Here is a 19,217-nt window from a genome sequence, read left to right on the forward strand (position 1 = left end):
CTCAGGGATTGACCAACCAGAATATACAGTGACCCCAGCCACCAGCTCTATTAAATATGGAGTCTTATTTAACGCAGCTACTGATGTCTACAAGCCAGTTTTCATCATTCTATGTTTCTACTCCACAGCTCAGAAGCACTACACTGTTGTGGACCTGCTGTTTGATGTTGATTCAGCTACACTCTGGACTTAGAATGCGAATGCTATACTGGAACTTGGAATTCAATGTTCACTAGGCTTAGTATGTCAATGGACTTGTGATTTCTGCTGGAATTTAACATTCCACTTGCACTTCCTGAACTTTGGAATAACCACTATCAGTTTACATAATTTTCCATAAAGTGTTCATCAACAACTTGGTGCTTGGTTACAGATTTATTTGTGTCAGTGTTGTGTCAATAACCATAGTACAAGGGTATATTTATTGTTTTATTCCTAGTTATAACACAATGCAGCATATGTTCCAGAATCCAGAATTGATGTCAGTGATATGTGTTGGTAGTTAATCAGATTACTCCTCTTTCCTTTCATGAGTATTGTCATGACCTGTGCAAATTTACACTCTTTCAGTAGAGATCTTTTGTTGAATGAGTGGGTTGTATGTGATTGCTAAGGATGAGACTACTGTATCAGCATACTCTGATGGGAACCTAACTGGTATAGTATCTGGGCTGGAAGACTTGACTTTGTTAAGTGATTTAAGCTGTGTCACTACACCAAGGATATCTACTTCTAAGTCACTCATATTGGTAGTTGTTTTTGATTTTAATTCTGGAATATTTACTTCAACTTCTTTGGTGAAGTAATTTCAGAAGACTTTAATAGCTTCACTTCAATGGTACAATAATTGTCTAATACACACAGTTTAGGTACTGATTGTATCTAGCCGCTAGTGTACTTCACATATGACTGGAATCTCTTTGAAATTACTGTCAAGTTTCAAGACAGAGTTTTGTTGTGGAAACTATTAAATGCATCTCTAAGTTTTGAGTTTCAGTAAAATATCACCAGTCTAGGAGATTTTGTGTTTTTATAAATTTAGCATGCTTTTTTTGTAGTTTCTGCAATAGTGTTCTGACATATCCATCAACTCCCATTGACACTATTTCATTAAATTTTAACCACATCTGATCTACGCTTACTAGTGAGATTGCAAGGAGTGGAGACAGTCTCTTAGAAAGGCATTTACAATATCTGCTTTTTTTTTAAGTAGATACATTTTGTCTCTGTTGTTGGTGGATTTGGATATTGCAGTGGCCAGTCTTGCTGCAATGACCTTATAGTCATGATCTTGTGGTCAAGTATGTTTTCACAACCATTACAATTTGAATGGGCTCCTGAACTAATTGCTCAAAATAATTTTCAGAAAAAGCATTTAGTACAACTTCTGATGATGCAAACATATTTGTATGACTGAGGTACCTGTTTGATATGGGACTCAAGTTTTCTTTGACTTGTTCACCAACTGTGTCATCTTAGTTGGAGCATCATTAAAAGGAACCAATTATTAATTTATTCTGGTTGCCAAGTATAATCTCTGCCCATACTAATTTACAGTACTATTTACTTCACTTTCACTACAAGATAAACTACTTCTAACAACAAACATGCCACCATCAACTGTATGCAACCTATCCTTTTTGAACACCATTAGGTCCTTTGTAAGAATTTTGGCTGAACTTATCTGCAGCTTTAGCCAGCTTGTGGTACCTATAAGGATTAAACCTTATGTGCTTTCTACTAGTGCTTGGAGCTCTGGTTCTTTCCCTACACAACTACAACAATTTACAACTGTAATACTGATTTTTGCTATGTCTACCCTCTTTCTGTGTTTGTCCTGCACCCTTGGAGACTCCACACTCCCTATGGCAAGTTGTGTTGAAGCCTGGTGACACTGACTGGAGGAGGAGAAGGAGCTGCCTCCTGAGGTGTGTAAGTCTTGGGGATATGGTGACTGCTGTATTGCTTGATGGGACTACAACTGGTTGTGACGGTGCACCTTCTCCCTGCCATACATGTGTGACATCCCTGACGCTCAGTGATTGTCTCCACATTTGAATGTGTTTCCATACAGTAGATCAGAGATGTGGAGTGTATCCTTGTTGTCACCCATGAATGGTGAGAGCAGGTGCAGCAGGGTGTACAGTTGTCTGATATGGACTACTTCAGCAATGATGTGACCATTGACTGGTATTGTCCTGTAACTGTTAAGCAATAAGGTTACTACTGCCTACATTGACATATCTCCCATGGCATTTGATATTTGTTGTTTTTATGTGTGAACCATTCTTCCTATGTCTCCATTAGATGCTATGTGAAATGATGCTACTGTGATCTCCGATACGTCAGATTCTGCATATGTTTCAGATGTAAATCAGAGGCCACTGTCCATTATTACAGTACTAATATTTTTGTCCATCCACAGAGTGTTGCCTCTGTGATGGTGGGAGTCATATTAACCATGTAAAGGTAATTCAAAAATGTATCCACCACTAAGAGCCACATCAAATTTAGGAAAGGCATAGTGAAGTCCATGTGCATCCTATATTGTGGGTCATGGTACTTGATGTTCAGCATACCTCTTATATTCATATGCCAGATGCTTGATGGCACTGTTGATCTGCAGCTTATACATATGTCAGTATGTTCTTCATGTGTGTCATTCCCTAGTAGCCCTGATGTAGAACAAGCAACATTTGACACCTCCATGAGTGTAAAATCATTACATGGAATATGTTGCAATCTGCAGGCAGTAGTATAACTTCATCAACAACAAAAAGGAAATCATTCAAGTGAAAGGTTGTCTGCAGTGGGGAAGTTGTAGGAGCTGATTACTTTGGAAGCCAGTCTGGATGAAACCAGTGCAGGATGTGCTGAAGCACTGAACCTTGTCTTGTGTCATAGGCTCGCTTGGTGTTTGTTTTGGGAAAGTGTCACACAGCACCATGGACTGAAAAGTTGATTTGGAAGCAGACCACTGCCCTAGTATCAAAAGCTTTGTTGGATAGGTGGAGCAATGTGTCAACATTATTGTGTTTAGTTGTGGACTTATAGAGAACTTAATAGTCATAGCTACTGAGGGCCATAATTGCAGGCACTGTGCTGTTCACTCTGATAGCCTATTGTGTGGCCTGAATGTTGCCAGAAAAGGCTTATGATTAGTGATTAGGTGGAAGGGTGCTCCATAGAGACAGTTGTGGAATTCAGTAATGCTGTACAAGGTGGCTAAGCCTCTCATTATATCCAGGAATAATGCCTCTTTGTATGTGTTAGCATTTTTAAGCATATTAGTTTGCCTGCAGAACACCTTCAGTATTATTTTTAGACAGTACTTGCCCTATGCAATATGATAATGCATTGACTGCCGAGATCAGTGGTCAGCCAGGTTGATATGGTGGTGGGCATAAGGCAGGTTGGAGATATTCCTTCAGTTTTTTGTTGATTGTCACAGACCAGTCTCCTTGTGCACTCTTCTTCTATAGTTGATGTACGGGCTAGGCACTGGTAATTGCATGTGGATTAAATTTAACATAATGCTTTGTTTTGCCCATGAAAAATTGTAACTGTGTTACGTTCTTGGATGTTCTCAGACTGTTGGTGGTTTCTAAAAGATCTTCCAAAGGTTGGATGCCATTTTTGTTCAGTATGTGACCCAACATTCCAGTTCCATCAGGAAGAATTTGCTTTTGCTTAAGTTGCAGCTCTGCACAGCTGCCTACACTTTTTTGAACAAGATGTGTAGATTTGGCATGTATTCCTGTTGATTAGCTCCTGTGATGTCCAAATAGGTTATGTATGACAGTATGTCTCTCATCAATTTTTCTAATTGTCATGGAGCAGCACTAGTGCACTACTGATGCTGACATGCAAGTACCGAAACTAGTGGAGACTGAATGCTGTTTCAACCACAGCTACCATCTGAGCCTTCTCCTAAGAGTATCTGCAGGTATGAATCTGTGAGGTCAATCTCTGAGATGAACTGGATGGCAGAAAGCTTCTTTGATGTGTGGAGTGAAATAAATGTCAATAACTGCTTGTGAATCAACTGTTACTTTGAAGTCAGTGGAAAGATTCAGTTTCACATTTTATTTTTATATGATCACTGGTGGTGTTTCCCATAGACTGGAAGGGATTTGTCTAAGAATGCCCTGCTGCTATAATCAGTCCAAGTCAGCTTTAACTGCCTATTTTAATGTGGATGGAATAAACTGAGCACAAAAGAAAAGGGGGACAGCTGATGGCTTTAAAGTGATGTGGTTAGTTGCTCAGCCTGGTCTGGGTGAAAATATGGGAGAAAATTCATTACACAGTGTCTCTAGCAATTAGGATGGAATTGTGGCCTAAATGAGGTTTACTGTATTAGTGATAATAATCCAAAAAGCCGAAAAGGTATTTTTTTGAAATCCACAAATATTGTCTACCACTAGGAACCTTTTAGACCTTCATGATTAGTTTTTTCTACTTCAGTAAATTATGCAGCACTTACATAATCATTCACTTACATCACTAGTCTCCTTTTCAAAAGATGGCATGTTTTGCATGGTAATCCATTTAATTTTGTTTGTTCGATCCTGTTACTGCAATCTGAGTAATGGTTTCCAACAAAATATTGATTATAAAGTAACTTCTCACATTTAAATCTACATTTTTTTCATTTTTAAACTGTAGGGTTGGGTCTTAATTCTATTTAATATATTTATGCTTAAAATTTCTGCCAGTGGTTAATAAGTAGATCTGTGTATAGATTAGTATTTAGTTTTGTTCTACAACTTGAGTTGATAGTTGGATTTTTAACGCTTTAAGACTGATGTATTCTCCACAATTTATTCATTGTAAAACCATTCTTGCTATTTGATCAGATATTACTCAATATCTACAATGTGACTTAATTTCATTATTTTAACTAACTTCTTCACTATTTATTGTATTATATTATACTATTCATAGCTCATGAAGATGGTTGCTGAGATCTAAATAGCCAGCAGCTTAGCCCAAATATAGGATACATCAAGTTATGTCTCTTGATGAACTAAAAAGAATAGATGATCTTCAGATTAAAGTATACAGCACAATACATTTCATGACATGGCTAACTTGTCTCGAGTATGAAAAGCATGCATCTTTTTGGAATTTTGTACCAGGTGCTTATAATTAAACTGATGGTGTTCCAAGTGCTGCAGTGTGAGCTGTATACATTGCAGGACCCTCAAACATCATATGAATGTTCATTAATCAATGTGCTCATGGAGTATGCTGGCAAAAAAAATCATTCCACTTTCTGCCACCAGGTGAAAATATGGTGCTGTAAGCTGACAGAATGTGAAATGTTTCCTGTTTTGATGTCAGTATGCTCATTGTTGCTTGGTAATGCATATTGATTACTTTTGTGAAGTGACTGTTGGTGCAAAAGGGTTAAGAAGGTTTGAAGTTTTCCATACAAAATGCAATGGCTATTAGATGGAAGACTGTGCACTGATGGTAATGTTGTTTTATCAGAACAACAGCAACAGCAGCTCTGCATTGTGATAATATCACTCACAGAAACAGCTGCGAAGAGGCCGACGTAAATAAATAGGCTAAAGAATATGATCAAGAAATTTGAAAAACAGGTGAATAAAGTGGTGCACCAGAGAGAGGGAGGTGGTCAATTCCCATCAAGTTGTTGATGAAGATGCTATAGCTATAGTTGGATCTGCAGTACATCTCCCAAATTCTGCAACTTATGTTTGAACTGTGTCACAGGAATTGTCTCTCCCCTGATCAACAATTAAAAAGATTTTGCAGTGCAGTTTACACTTGTATCCTTACAATATTCAGACTGCGCACCAAATGAAGCCACAAGATAGGCTACAATGCCTTTGTTTTCTTGTATGGATGGACAAGGCGCATTTTACTCTGCACAATGATGAGAATGTACAGAACTGTCCCATATGGGGGTCTACTCTATCCCATATTGTGCAGGAACATCCACTGCACTCAGTTATGTGACTATGTGGTGTGTCTTTAGAAGCTCCTTCATTCCTGGTCAATTTTTCTTTGGGGAGATGACACCTCAAGGCTTGTTACGTGTACAGAAACATGTGCACATTATGAAGACCTCCTTGTGCAACATAATTCCAGCTTTGCAAGAATGAAACTGTGTCCACACTACTATTTGCATCCAAGATGAGGTGACACTACATGTCACTTGTCAGGTGAAATATTTGCTTCAAGAAACCTTCGGTACTGACCTATCGTCTCTAGACAACTTTAAGATATGTGACCTTCCAGATCTCCTGATGTAAATCCAAGTGACTTCTGGTTGTGGTGCTATCTGAAAGATTGTGTCTATCAGAGTTGTATCTGGACTCTTCCTGATTTCAAGGACAGCATACAATGACATTACACTGGATATGCTGCAAGCAACTATTGATCATGCTGTGTTACAGATGCTTCATGTTGTTGAGTCAGGTGAGCATGTGAATACATGTTGTACTACTGTTATCATGTGTTTGATTGTTACTCCCCTTTTCCTGCATCCAAACCACATTCTGACTGCTTACAGTAACATATTCTCACCTAATAGCAAAAAATGGAACAATTATTATTTTTTTCAGTATATTCCATGAGTGCATCACCTGGTGGGGAAATGTGGGACAATTATTTTTTCAATATATTCCACGAGTGCACCAATTGAAGAACATACCTGTGATGTTTCAGCATTTGCAATGTATATGGCCCACACTGCAGTATGCAATACTCTGTCAGTTTAACTATAACCACCCAGTATACATTGATAGAATGAGGAATACAGAACCTTAGTAAAACATGTGAGTGACACTATATATTTAAGCCAAAGGCCAAAACAAAAATGGATATAACATGTTTAGACTTGGCTGAAAGTTCATGACATTGTAGCCTGTATATTTTACATTCTCAAAAACATCCAAAAAACCTGCTGCTAAGAAAGAGCAGCCACCTAGAATTGTATCAATTATTTTTGATTTTCTTGTCAGCAGAAAATCTATTAAGCATTCAAAGCTCTGTGACTATACAGTGCATGAAACTGATGAGCGTGAACCAACATATAAAGAGTTTGCATAAGTTCAACTACAACAAATCAAAGTTAGTTACAGCAGTAAGGTAAACTTGCAAAATACTACACCTTCTTAACTCACTGGTCTACCACAATCCAGGAGAAGTTTTGAGTCTGTCATATTTTAAATTTTCCTCATGTTACATCTACCTACCTTAATGCATTAGAGTAGTGAAATGTTATCAGTGACAAATAATGATGAATTGTAACATACAAAGTTTTTGTTATATTCAAGGAAGTAGCAATCTTTCTTTGAATTTATAGTAAATACTGCAGAAATGTGGAAAGTGAAGAACTACTACTCACTGCTCTGGTTAAAATTCAGAGATATAAAGCATGGTAAAATTAAAGATAAAATTGGCATGCTTTGTTATAAAGATTCAAACATGCTATCAGTGTGTTTTCATACTAACTGGTACCATTTTTTGTGAACATGCCAAGTTTTACAGTATTAAAACATGGACTTGAAGAAAAAATAAATTAATATAATTTTAAGAAACTTTAATGAGCATTTGTTGAAAAGGTTATAACCCTTGGCTAATGTAATAGATGTTGAGACTTCTCACTAATACCCAAGAACTGCAGCTGTATTGTAGCATATGAGCATGAATTGCAGTTAAAAATCTCTAAGGAAATCGAGTTTAAGGTGAATGCAGAAAGCAACCGTATGAAACTGTGAACCTACATGTTAAACTGTACTAGTAACAACTGTAAGAGTGGCACTTACCTTCATGCTGTTACAGTCTTCAAATGAGTTGGAATCCCTCTTTAGGATTGACCTTCTTGGTTCCTCAGGGAAAAGTAAGTCCTCACGTAAATGTTCTCGGAATTTCATCTCAGGAACTCTGGTACTTTTGGTTTTATTGACAATTACACTGCATCCTGTAGGGTCTACATTATGTTCCATCCCAAAATAAGCAGCAACTCTGTGTACAAGCATTCTCTGATAGGATGACATGGGTGGAAATTTATGATGTGTGCGCCTGAAAAGAAATTGTTTAAAAATGACAAATTGTGGTATGATATATTTTACCCAGAAACTTAAACTAGAGTATTTCTTTCTGATCAACACTGTGAACCAAATGAGTGGAACTACCAAGGTGGCATTGTGTTTCACATGCCTCATTGAACTGAATAGTTCACTGTCACTGACCTGTAATTTGAATTTTTTGAGCCAATATCAACAGTGGAATTATAACAGATATTAGCAGTGCATCAAACTTGCCAGTCATCACTGTTAGGTGATTTTGATAGGCCGTGCATTTGGTTGTTGTTAATCTAGAGAGAGGTAACACTTTGACCCAAATGACTCATAAGCAGTTATATAAACGTACTGCAGAGGTTGCGTTATCTACCACCTTTCTAGATCAGTTGCTATCATATAGACTCCTTACAATGGATCTGAGTTGTTATTTTTTGGAAAGATTTAGGCTTATCATAGTACATACGATTGACAATTATGATATTGGCCTTGGACTTTCCAGGACAGAGATCAGGAAATGTATTTGGAGTTGGTCACAATGGACTGGCTGCTTTCAAGTACAGTGTATTTGTGTGTGTAATGTGATGTGTCTTAAATGGAGTTAGTACTTAAAATAATGAACCATAAACACAGCTATGCTTAAGTTTTTGTAAGTTCAAGGATAGCACTGTCAAGAGCAGAAACTGTTGTATCAGAAGCAGTTACAGTTGTTATAATGGTAACACCACACAAGATGCAGCTCTTGCTAGTACCAAACACATAAGCATCATATCCAGTTCTGCTGAATTTCACTGTGTTCAACGAGACTACAGGGGATTGGCTGTATGTAATACTTTGTGGACATAATCAGCCCACCATCTATTAAACCTCAATCAATTTTATTTGATTCCACAGGGAAGGTTTATTTTACATGAACCCCCATAACTTTAAAGCAAATTGATTTGGCACATTCCATCATACCTCAATCAATTTCATTTGGTTCCACAGCAAAGGTTTACTTTTCATGAACCTCCATAACTACAAAAGAATTTGACATGGTACTTTCCATGATACCTTCCACAGATTATATTGTGCTGCCTGATAAAATAAGGACAAGCAATATTAGCTTTCAGTAAATTGCTACACAGCTGAGGTTTGTTAGATCATACCATGATATTAATTTTGACCACATGATTTCAGAACTAATTTATTGACTCATGATGATGTGTTATGCCCAAACTGGATATAATCACCTGAGGTTAAAGAAAGTGACAAATGTTTTCTGCACATTGACCCACACTTGGAGGGACACACTGGCAAAATGCTCACCGTGCGTTGATTATTGATGTATCACAATTAGATTATGCTGCAATCTTTCATCATAGTAACATAAAGTTAGCATTCATAAAACCAGTCCAACTAAATACTGCTGTGTTAGAATATGTACTGAAGCAATGCCTTCACACAGACCAATGTTCTTTTTTGGAAGCAATGGAATACACACACACACACACACACACACACACACACACACACAAGGTCTGCTAGAAAAGTATTCCACCTTTTTTTGTGTGAACATGTGATGGATTTGAATGTAGTGCACTTACATGAGCCAACCTTGAACCTTTGTGTGCATGCAGAAATTTTTTCCTGCCTGTCGATAGTGTCAGTTGCAGCCATGCAGCAGTTGAGTGAGGCAGTGTGTGGTGCTCACGTCAGTTTTTCATTGCAAGGGAAATCACAGAATGACTGGAGCAGTGCTGCTGCAGCAAAGTCTGCCGGAAAGTGAGTGACAGCCATGTAGAAACCATTCAGAAGATTCAGATGGCTTTTGCTGATGATGCTATGAGCATCACACAGATTAAGGAGTGATACAACCAGTTTAAAGACAGCTGCACATCATACGAGAGCAAGCCACACTCCAGTCAGCCATCAGTACACCAAAATGACCAGGTCATTGCCAAAGCAAACACTGTGGTAAAGTGGGACCACATTGTGAATCTCAGAGAAATTGTAGAAGATGTGGGCATCAGCACTTGGAAACCAAATCCCAGTCATCACAATGAAAGATCAAAGAAGGCCCACAAAGTCTGCAGCAATGTCGAAGTGATGCTGACTGCTTTGTTTGATTCTCGCAGTGTACTATGAGTACGCACCACAGGGTCAAAGAGTACTCCAGGGATGCCCTCCATTGTCTACATGTAGCTGTGCATTGCAAGAGACTGGACTTGTGGTCAACAGGAAATTGGCACCTCCATAATGACAATGGTCCAGCACATTCATCACACTTGATTAAGACATTTTTGGCGAGAAACAAGATTTCTGTGCTTCATCAGGTTCCTTACTCTCCTGATTTGGCCCCCTGAAACTTCTGGCTGTTCCCCAAACTCAAGAGGCTACTGAGAGGAACATGACTTCAGACAAGAAAGGACATTATGGCAGCAATGACAGCTGAGCTAAACTCCATTCCAAAAGAGGCTTTCTCGGCACGCTTCCACCAATGGCAGCACCAGTGGGAGAAGTGTGTGGAGCTGCAAGGGCACTACTTTGCAGGTGACTAGGTGTCCAATGCTCCAGGTAAACCAGTTTTTTCCCCCTGCCAAAGAGCAGATAATTTTCTAACAGACCTTGTATGTACTACGTCTCCTAAACCACTGGATCATTTTCAACCAAACTTGATACATATCTTTAAAGAACCACTGTGGAGGTAAGGACCACCTACCTGTCAAAGGAGTGAGGCTGGGGGTGAAAAAGAATAGCTCACCATGCAAAAATAGGCAGAATATATTCATTCAGTGTTTGAGAATGAGAGCACATAGTGACTTGCAACCAACTTTATACATCATTTCAAAACGTTATGAGATTGTTCTTGCTGATGCCTCCCTCAAAATCATGAAAGGAAAAAACTTCATTGCTTACTATAGTTTTGCTGTTCATGCAGGAAAACTCATGCATGATGTTTTAGTTTATTAATTCCTTACTGTTAATTCTATTCACAACATGTTTTCTAGACAGCATCCACATATACCGTGGGCGTACTTGCAAAATTATATCACTGTATGATGCATAGTTCAGGAGATATGACATTATAAACATTGAGCTGTGTGAAAATGATACTGCAGGGCAAAATTTGCTAGAGGTACATGGGAAATATGTTGAATTATTTGATATGTGTATGAGGGTAAAGCCACAGGTAAAAAGTGATATGTGATTCCTAAACTCCTGGATTGATTTCAGTGTAACTTGGTAATCATATTACTTACTATCTGAAAAGAAATGCTGTGAGTTTAAGAACCAGGAAACTCCTATTGGGGTCAGAATGATAACCTGGAGAGAGAATGGGGTAGAAGGAGATGGACAGACAGACAGACAGGGGGAAAGAGGAGATAAAGAGAGAGGGGGAAGGAGGCAATGGACAGAGAGAGGGGGAAGGAGGAGATGGGCAGGGTGAGGGGGATGGAGGAGGTGGACAGAGAGGGGGAGGAAGATACAAAATGATAGAAGACTGGAATAAATGCATGCCCTGGCAAGGCCAGGTACTTAGCTAGTACTAAATAAATGATAGATACAAATACATATAAACTGGAATTGTGGTCACCATATTAAAAAAATACATACTTTAACAGCACATGTTAATGTTACTGTCTACTTCAATACAGCTGATATTTCTGTAGAGTTTTGATCTGCAACTAGCAAGGATTTCTCTAAAGTATTGATCTTTACATGGTGTGAAAACTTTAGACATAAAATAAAACTATTTGTGTTAGTGTTATTTTGCACTGTGTTAATGTTATTCATCTCAGTGCAACTATTTATTACATATACTGTCAATTATTGCTATGATAATGTTGTTTATAGTTTGTTTTGTAAGTTACTGTAAATGTTCACAAAAGAAAATGACCCTGTTTGTCAGCTGAGAGAATACATGAAACATGTTGGTAATTTTTACAACTTACTTTTGTTGTTGGTTGTTGTGATTAAACCATGAAAACCGACTCGGACGTGCTGCAGATATTGTCAGGAACAGTGTTCAGAGTTGTTCATGATGACCTGATTTCTTTCAAGGACATTTCATTTTAATGTGTGCTTTATTTTATGTTACACATCATTTACCATGACTTTTAGGCTGTACGCAGGTAGTTTACCTTCCCTTAATTAACGAAGTAATATCTTCAATGATGGTCTACTTCCTGAGTTAATTATTCTAAAACTGTTGTTGTGAACAAGTTTGAGACAGAGAAATTCTGTTTACTCATCTCAGAATCAGCTGGTCTACCAGTATCAATTAAAACAAATAAGAAATAACTCAGATAAAGTTATTTGATCCTCATGATACCTCCTAATGTGTAAGCACATGGCTACCTGTATAATCATTCAGCATATTTATCTGTTAGTTAAATTTCTAACTTCATAATAACTTCTCCAAAACAGAAGTAATAGAACATAACAATTACAACAACAGAGCAGAGCTCAACATTAAGGAAAGTGTTGAGTGTCAAATAAGGATGTAGCACTGTCTACAATAAATGCAATTAAAGAAGGAAGAAACAAGAAAGTACCAGGTCCAGACAATATATACAAGGAGTGTCTTAAAGACTCCCTTGACAGCAGGGAGAAACTATGGAAGGGCCTAAACAAGTGCCTTCAGGTAGGAATTTTCCCTGTCTTTGAAACAGAAACAATAAAGATCCCATACAAAGGGAAAAGAGACAGGACATCCCCACATTCATCTAGAGGGATGGCACTAGAAAACAATTATCTCAGAATAGTAAAAAAAAGTACTCAACAAAAGACTACTGAATGAAGTCAAGGGGCCGGCTGCTGTGACTGAGGGGTTGTAGGCACTTCAGCATGGAACTGCCCTGCTGCTACGGTTGCAGGTTCGAATCCTGCCTCGGGCATGTCTGCGTGTGACGTCCTTAGGATAGTTAGTTTTAAATAGGTTTACGTCTATGGGACTGATGATCTCAGATGATAAGTCCCATAGTGCTCAGAGCCATTTGAACCATTTTTGGAGTCAAGGGAAACATCCTGGAATGCCAGTTTGCCTTTACAAAGGGCAGGAGCACATTACAGACAGTGAAATACTTAATGGACCAGATATAAGACACACTGAGACACCAAAGAGGAAAGTACTAGCAGTCTTCATAAATCACAGGAAAGTGTTCAACTCAGTAAATAAACAAAAACTAATGGAGAAACTGAAAAGAATGACCAGAAAAGGAGACCCACAAATGAGAACAATCAAGGCACATCTTCAACCAAATCTGATCAAAACACAATAATGTTAAAAGTCTCAGAGAAAATTATACAGATGAATGAAGTTCTCCAAGGAGATCCTAAAAGTCCAGTGCTGTTCAACATCTATACAGCAGATGTGACAAACATAAGAGATGAAGACTTAAAAGCATAAATGTTTCTATATGTAGACAGTATGGTGATAGGATCAGTTGTAACAGAGGTTGTACAGGGTGCACTGCAAAGACTAGAAACTTGGACAAAAGAAACTGACCTAAAAGTAAAGCAAGAGAAGACAATTCAATTGTCTTTCAGGAAGGGAGGAAGAACATCACTCAAAGACAGCGTGCCTCTGTACAATGAAATGCTACAAATAGTAGGGGAATATAAACACCTGGGAATTACAGAAAAATGTTGCAGTATCCATATTCAAGAAAGAGCAGCAGCCATCAAAGACTCATTCAATATCTTGAACATAACCAATCTATCAACAAGCACAGAGATGACACAGTTCAAAGCAGCACTGATGCTAGTCATAAAATATGGAACAGAGATTATGTGGGAAAATCTTAAGTTCAGCAACATGGAAAGAACAGAAGAAAGACAAGATGATTTGATGAAATGTCTGTCATAGCCACAAGCGCCAGAATGAAGATGAAGAATGCAAGAAAAGAGAAGGCAGTGAAATGACGTTGGCCAATGGTGTGCTGATTAGAACTACGCCATGACATGAGTGGCACCTGCAAGAAGTGAATATAAGTGCTGCTCCTGCCAGCCTTGGCCACAAATTAGTGGAATGTATTCATGGAGCATAGCACAGCCCAGCAGAGAGTGCTACAACAACTGTTAGTAGTTATCCACAAACTGTATGACAGACTTGCAGGAACATTGTATATAGCCAAGGACTCTGAATTATATTGCATGTCGCCCCTTGCTTGCGACAACATTTTGTACATTCACTAGTAGCAAGTAACAGATGCACTAGTCAAAAATGTAAATTTTATTTAATTTCAATAAATTGAGTGACTCAACATTATGAAATATTAATCTGTTTACTGTTCCTGAAGAGATTACTGGCTGGACTGAGCAGCACAGCAGGCTCTGTTGCTACTCCAGAGCCCATATAAGTGAGGACAATTTTCTTTGGAAGAAGCCAGGAAATAAAGGCTAGAAAAAAATCTAGAATCAAAATTAAAAGTATCAGTAAGTTAGCTGCAATGCTGAGGTTGGCTCAGTTTTTTCTCCTTATTGTCTTCAGTTTAATAGCATGATAGAACAGTATGGAAATAAAGCAACTGCCCAGGTCCTAGTAAATGCACTAGCTTATCTTCATCATCAGAATCTGGGGAATGAGATGATAGTGCTGAAATGTAACAGAGCTTCCTAAATATCTTTGCAGAATGCACAAGTATTTCATTGGCATTTTGAACATCAATATACCTCTCAAGACTAGAAAAATCAAGCAAGTAACAGATGCACCAGACGTCACAAAATTCAAATTATAGTGCTACAAGGAATGAGATATAATGTAAAAATATAATTTTGAATTATTTACAGTGGAAAATAACAATCTCCATTCCCAAGAAACCAGTAGAGCTGGCACAGAATTTACAGATGAAAGAAATATCACAAATCCAGCACTGAACTTCATTTACATCTACATGGATACTCTGCTAATCACACTTAAGTGCTGGCAGACGATTCATTGAACCATCTTCACAATAATTCTCAATTATTTCACTCTTGAACAGATTGTAGAAAACACAAATACCTATCTCCTTTAGTGAAAGCTCTGATTTTCCATATTTTATTATGATGATCATTTCTCCCCATGTAATTGAGCATCAAGAAAACATTTTCGCATTCAGAGGAGAAAGTTGGTGATTGAAATATTGTGAAAAGATCCCACCGCAATGAGGAATGTCTTTGTTTTAATGATGTCCACCCCAAATCCCATATCTTGTCTTTGACACTCTCTCATCTACTGCTTGATAATACCAAACACTCTGCTGCTATTTGAACTTTCTTGAAGTGCTCTGTTAATCCTGTCCAGTAAGGATTCCACACTGTGCAGCAGTGCTCCTCAAGATGACAGACAAGTGTGGCGTGGGAAGTATCTTTAGCAGATATGCTGCATCTTCTAAGTGTTGTACCAATAAATTGCAGTCTTTTGTTCACCTTCCCCACAACATTTTCTATGTGTTCTCTCCAATTTTTGTTTGTAATTGTAATTCCTAGATATTAATTTGAATTTACAGCCTTCAGATTTGACTGACTTATTGTGCAACTGAAGTTTGACAGATTCCTTTTAGCTCTCATGTGGATGACCTCGCACTTTTCATTATTTAGTATCAAGTGTCAATTTTTGCACCATCTTTTCTAAATCATTTTGCAATTTGATTTTATCTTCTGATGACTTCAATAGATGATAAGCAACAGCATCATCTGCAAATAACCTAATATGGCTGCTCAGATTGTCACCTAAATCATGTGTATAGGTAAGGAATAGCAATGGGCCTATAACACTGCCCTGGGGAATGCCTGAAATAACTTCTGTTTTACTTGATGACTTTCCATCAGTTAATATGGACTGTGACCTCTCTGACAGGAAATCAAAATCCAGTCACATAACTGAGACAATATTCCATAAGCAAGCTATTTGATTACAAACCACTTGTGAGGTACTTGTACAGTTTCAAAAGCCTTCTGGAAATCTAGAAATAGAGAATTTATTTGAAATACCTTATCAATAGCACTCAACAGTTCATGTGAGTAAAGAGATAGCTGTGTTTCACAAGAATTATATTTTCTAAATCCGTGTTGACTATGTATCAACAGATTGTTCTCTTCGAGGAAATTCATAATGTTTGAATATAATATACATTTCAAAATCCTGCCACTTATCAATGATAATGATATGGGCCTGTAATTTAATGCATTACTCCTATTGTCTTTCTTGAATATTGGTGTGACCTATGCAACTTTCCAGTCTTTATGTATGAATCCTTCCATCAAGCGAGTGGTTGTGTATGACTGGTAAGTATGGAGCTACTGCATCGGCTCACTCTGAAAAGAACCTAACTGATGTACAGTCTGGGCCAGAAGACTTGCTTTTATTAAGTGATTTAAGTTGCTTCACTAATTCTAGGATATCTGCTTCTGCTTTACTCCTGTTGGCAGCTGATCTTGATTCAAATTCTGGAATATTAGTTTGTCTTCTTTGGTGAAGGAATTTTAGAGGGCTGTGTTCAGTAACACTGCTTTAGTAGCACTATCATTGATATTATTTCCATTGCCACTGTGCAGAGAAGGAATTGATATTTTGGAACCGTGACTTATTAAACTGATAGTTTGGTAATTTTCACACGTCAGCACCTGATATCTTTGGAATTGGAATCATTATATTCTTCTTGAAGTCTGAGGGTTTTTCACCTGTCTCATACATCTTGCTCATCAGATGGAATAGTTTTGTCATGACAGGCTCTCCCAAGGCTATCAGTAGTTCTATTGGAATATTATCTACCTGGGACCTTGTTTTGACTTAGGTCTTACAGTGCTCTGTCAAATTCTTCACACAATATCAGATCTCCCATCTCATTTTCATCTATGTCCTCTTCCATTTCCATAATATTGGCCTCAAGTACATCTCCCTTGTATAGACCCTCTATATAGGGTGTTACAAAAAGGTACGGCCAAACTTTCAGGAAACATTCCTCAAACACAAATAAAGAAAAGATATGTTGACATGTGTCCGGTAACGCTTTATTTCCATGCTAGAGCTCGTTTTAGTTTCGTCAGTATGTTCTTCCACCTACGCTCAATGGAGCAAGTTATCATGATTTCATACTGGATACTCTATCTGTGCTGCTAGAACATGTGCCTTTACAAGTATGACACAACATGTGGTTCATGCACGATGCAGCTCCTGCACATTTCAGTCGAAGTGTTCGTACGCTTCTCAACAACAGATTCGGTGACCGACGGATTGATATTGGCGGACCAATTCCATGGCCTCCACGCTCTCCTGACCTTAACCCTCTTGACTTTCATTTATGGGGGCATTTGAAAGCGCTTGTCTACGCAACCCCAGTACCAAATGTAGAGACTCTTCGTGCTCGTATTGCGGATGGCTGTGATACAATACGCCATTCTCCAGGGCTGCATCAGTGCATCAGGGATTCCATGCGACGGAGGGTGGATGCATGTATCCTCGCTAACGGAGGACATTTTGAACGTTTCCTGTAACAAAGTGTTTGAAGTCACGCTGGTACGTTCTGTTGCTGTGTGTTTCCATTCCATGATTAATGTGATTTGAAGAGAAGTAATAAAATGAGCTCTAACATGGAAAGTAAGCGTTTCCGGACACATGTCCACATAACATATTTTCTTTCTTTGTGTGTGAGGAACGTTTCCTGAAAGTTTGGCCGTACCTTTTTATAATGCCCTGTATACCCAATCCACCTTTCTGCCTTCCCTTCTTTGCTCAGGATTGGTTTTCCATCTGAGTTGTTGATATTCATACAGGTGGTTCATTTTTCTCCAAATGTCTGTTTAATTTTACTGTAGGCAGCAGCTATCATCCTCCTAGTGATATATGGTTCTAAATCCTTATATTTGTCATCTATCCATTCCTGTTTAGCCATATTGCACTTCCTGCCAACCTCATTTTGTAAACCTTTGTATTCCCTTTCTCCTGTTTCATTTACTGAATTTTTATATTTTCTCCTTTCATCAATTAAATTCAGTATCTCTTGTTTTGCCCAAGGATTTCATCTAGTCATCATCTTTTTACCTATTTGATCCTGTGCTACCTTTACTATTTCATCTCTCAAAGCTACCCATTCTTATTCTACTGTATTCCTTTCCCCCGTAATTGTCAATTGTTTCGTAATGCTCCCTCTAAAACTCTCTACAACCTATGGTTCTTTCAGTTTATCCACGTCCCATGTCCTTAATTTCCTACCTTTTTGCGGTTTCCTACTACTGAATTCCAGTCCCTCTAACTGTTAAATTTTCATCTCACTTAACTATCTGAATAATTTCTTTTATCTCATCATATGTTTCTTCAATCTCTTCATCATCTGCGGAACTTGTTGGCATATAAGCTTGTTCCATTATGGTGGGTGTGGGCTCCATGTTTATCTTGAGTACAATAATGTGATCACTTTGCTGTTCATAGTAGTTTATCTACAATCCTATTTTTTTATTCGTTATTCAGCCTCCTCCTGCATTACCACTATTTGATCTTGTATTTCTAACCCTGTATTCACCTGACCAGAAGTCCTGTTCCTCCTGCCACTGAAATTCAGTAACCTCTCCTATTTCTAGCTTTAACCTGTCCATTTGCCTTTTTAAATTTTCTAACCAACTTTCCTGATTAAGGGCTCTGGCATTCCACCCTCCAATCCATAGAATGCCAGTTTTATTTCTTCTGACAATGACATCCTCCTGAGTAGTCCCCACATGGAGATCCGAATGGGGAACTATTTTTTTTTCAGGAATGTTGTAGCCATTTCCAAGAAAAAGCAAAAATAAATCACATATATGAAGGTAAAAAAGGAACACGTGACTCTCATTACCAACTGTTTCTAACTAAAGTAAAGTTTCAACTGACAGACTCAAACCCAGAATGAGTTGAAACCCATAAAATGACTCAGAATTTCTTAAGTAAAACTCTGGCATTTACCTTGTAAATACACATAACAAAAATCAATTCATGTAACTAGATGTTATGGATACTCTCATGAAAGCTTCCTGAATGTGTTGGCAAGCTTTTGAGTAAATCCAAACATAAATGGCAGAATGACACATGTGGCAAGGCAATAGAACACTAAATCATAGCCTGGTAAAAATGGAATTGCCACAAGACAACTCAAAAATAGCATGAGATCACCTAAATTAAAAAAATTACTTCAAAGGTCATCAGATCTGAAAACTGACATT

The 19,217-nt window shown here is 38.0% G+C and overlaps 1 protein-coding gene across 1 annotated transcript in view; it reads right to left on the reverse strand.

Annotated features, from left to right (window-relative positions):
* LOC124722882 (cAMP-regulated phosphoprotein 21) overlaps nt 1-19,217 on the reverse strand; it is a 768,630-nt gene that overhangs the window by 345,480 nt on the left and 403,933 nt on the right. The window contains exon 7 of the mRNA XM_047248019.1: nt 7,803-8,058. Coding sequence (XP_047103975.1) covers nt 7,803-8,058 — 256 coding nt within the window. The remainder of the gene's footprint in view (nt 1-7,802; nt 8,059-19,217) is intronic.

Source organism: Schistocerca piceifrons, chromosome X, assembly GCF_021461385.2.
Source record: "Schistocerca piceifrons isolate TAMUIC-IGC-003096 chromosome X, iqSchPice1.1, whole genome shotgun sequence".
NCBI lineage: Eukaryota > Metazoa > Arthropoda > Insecta > Orthoptera > Acrididae > Schistocerca > Schistocerca piceifrons.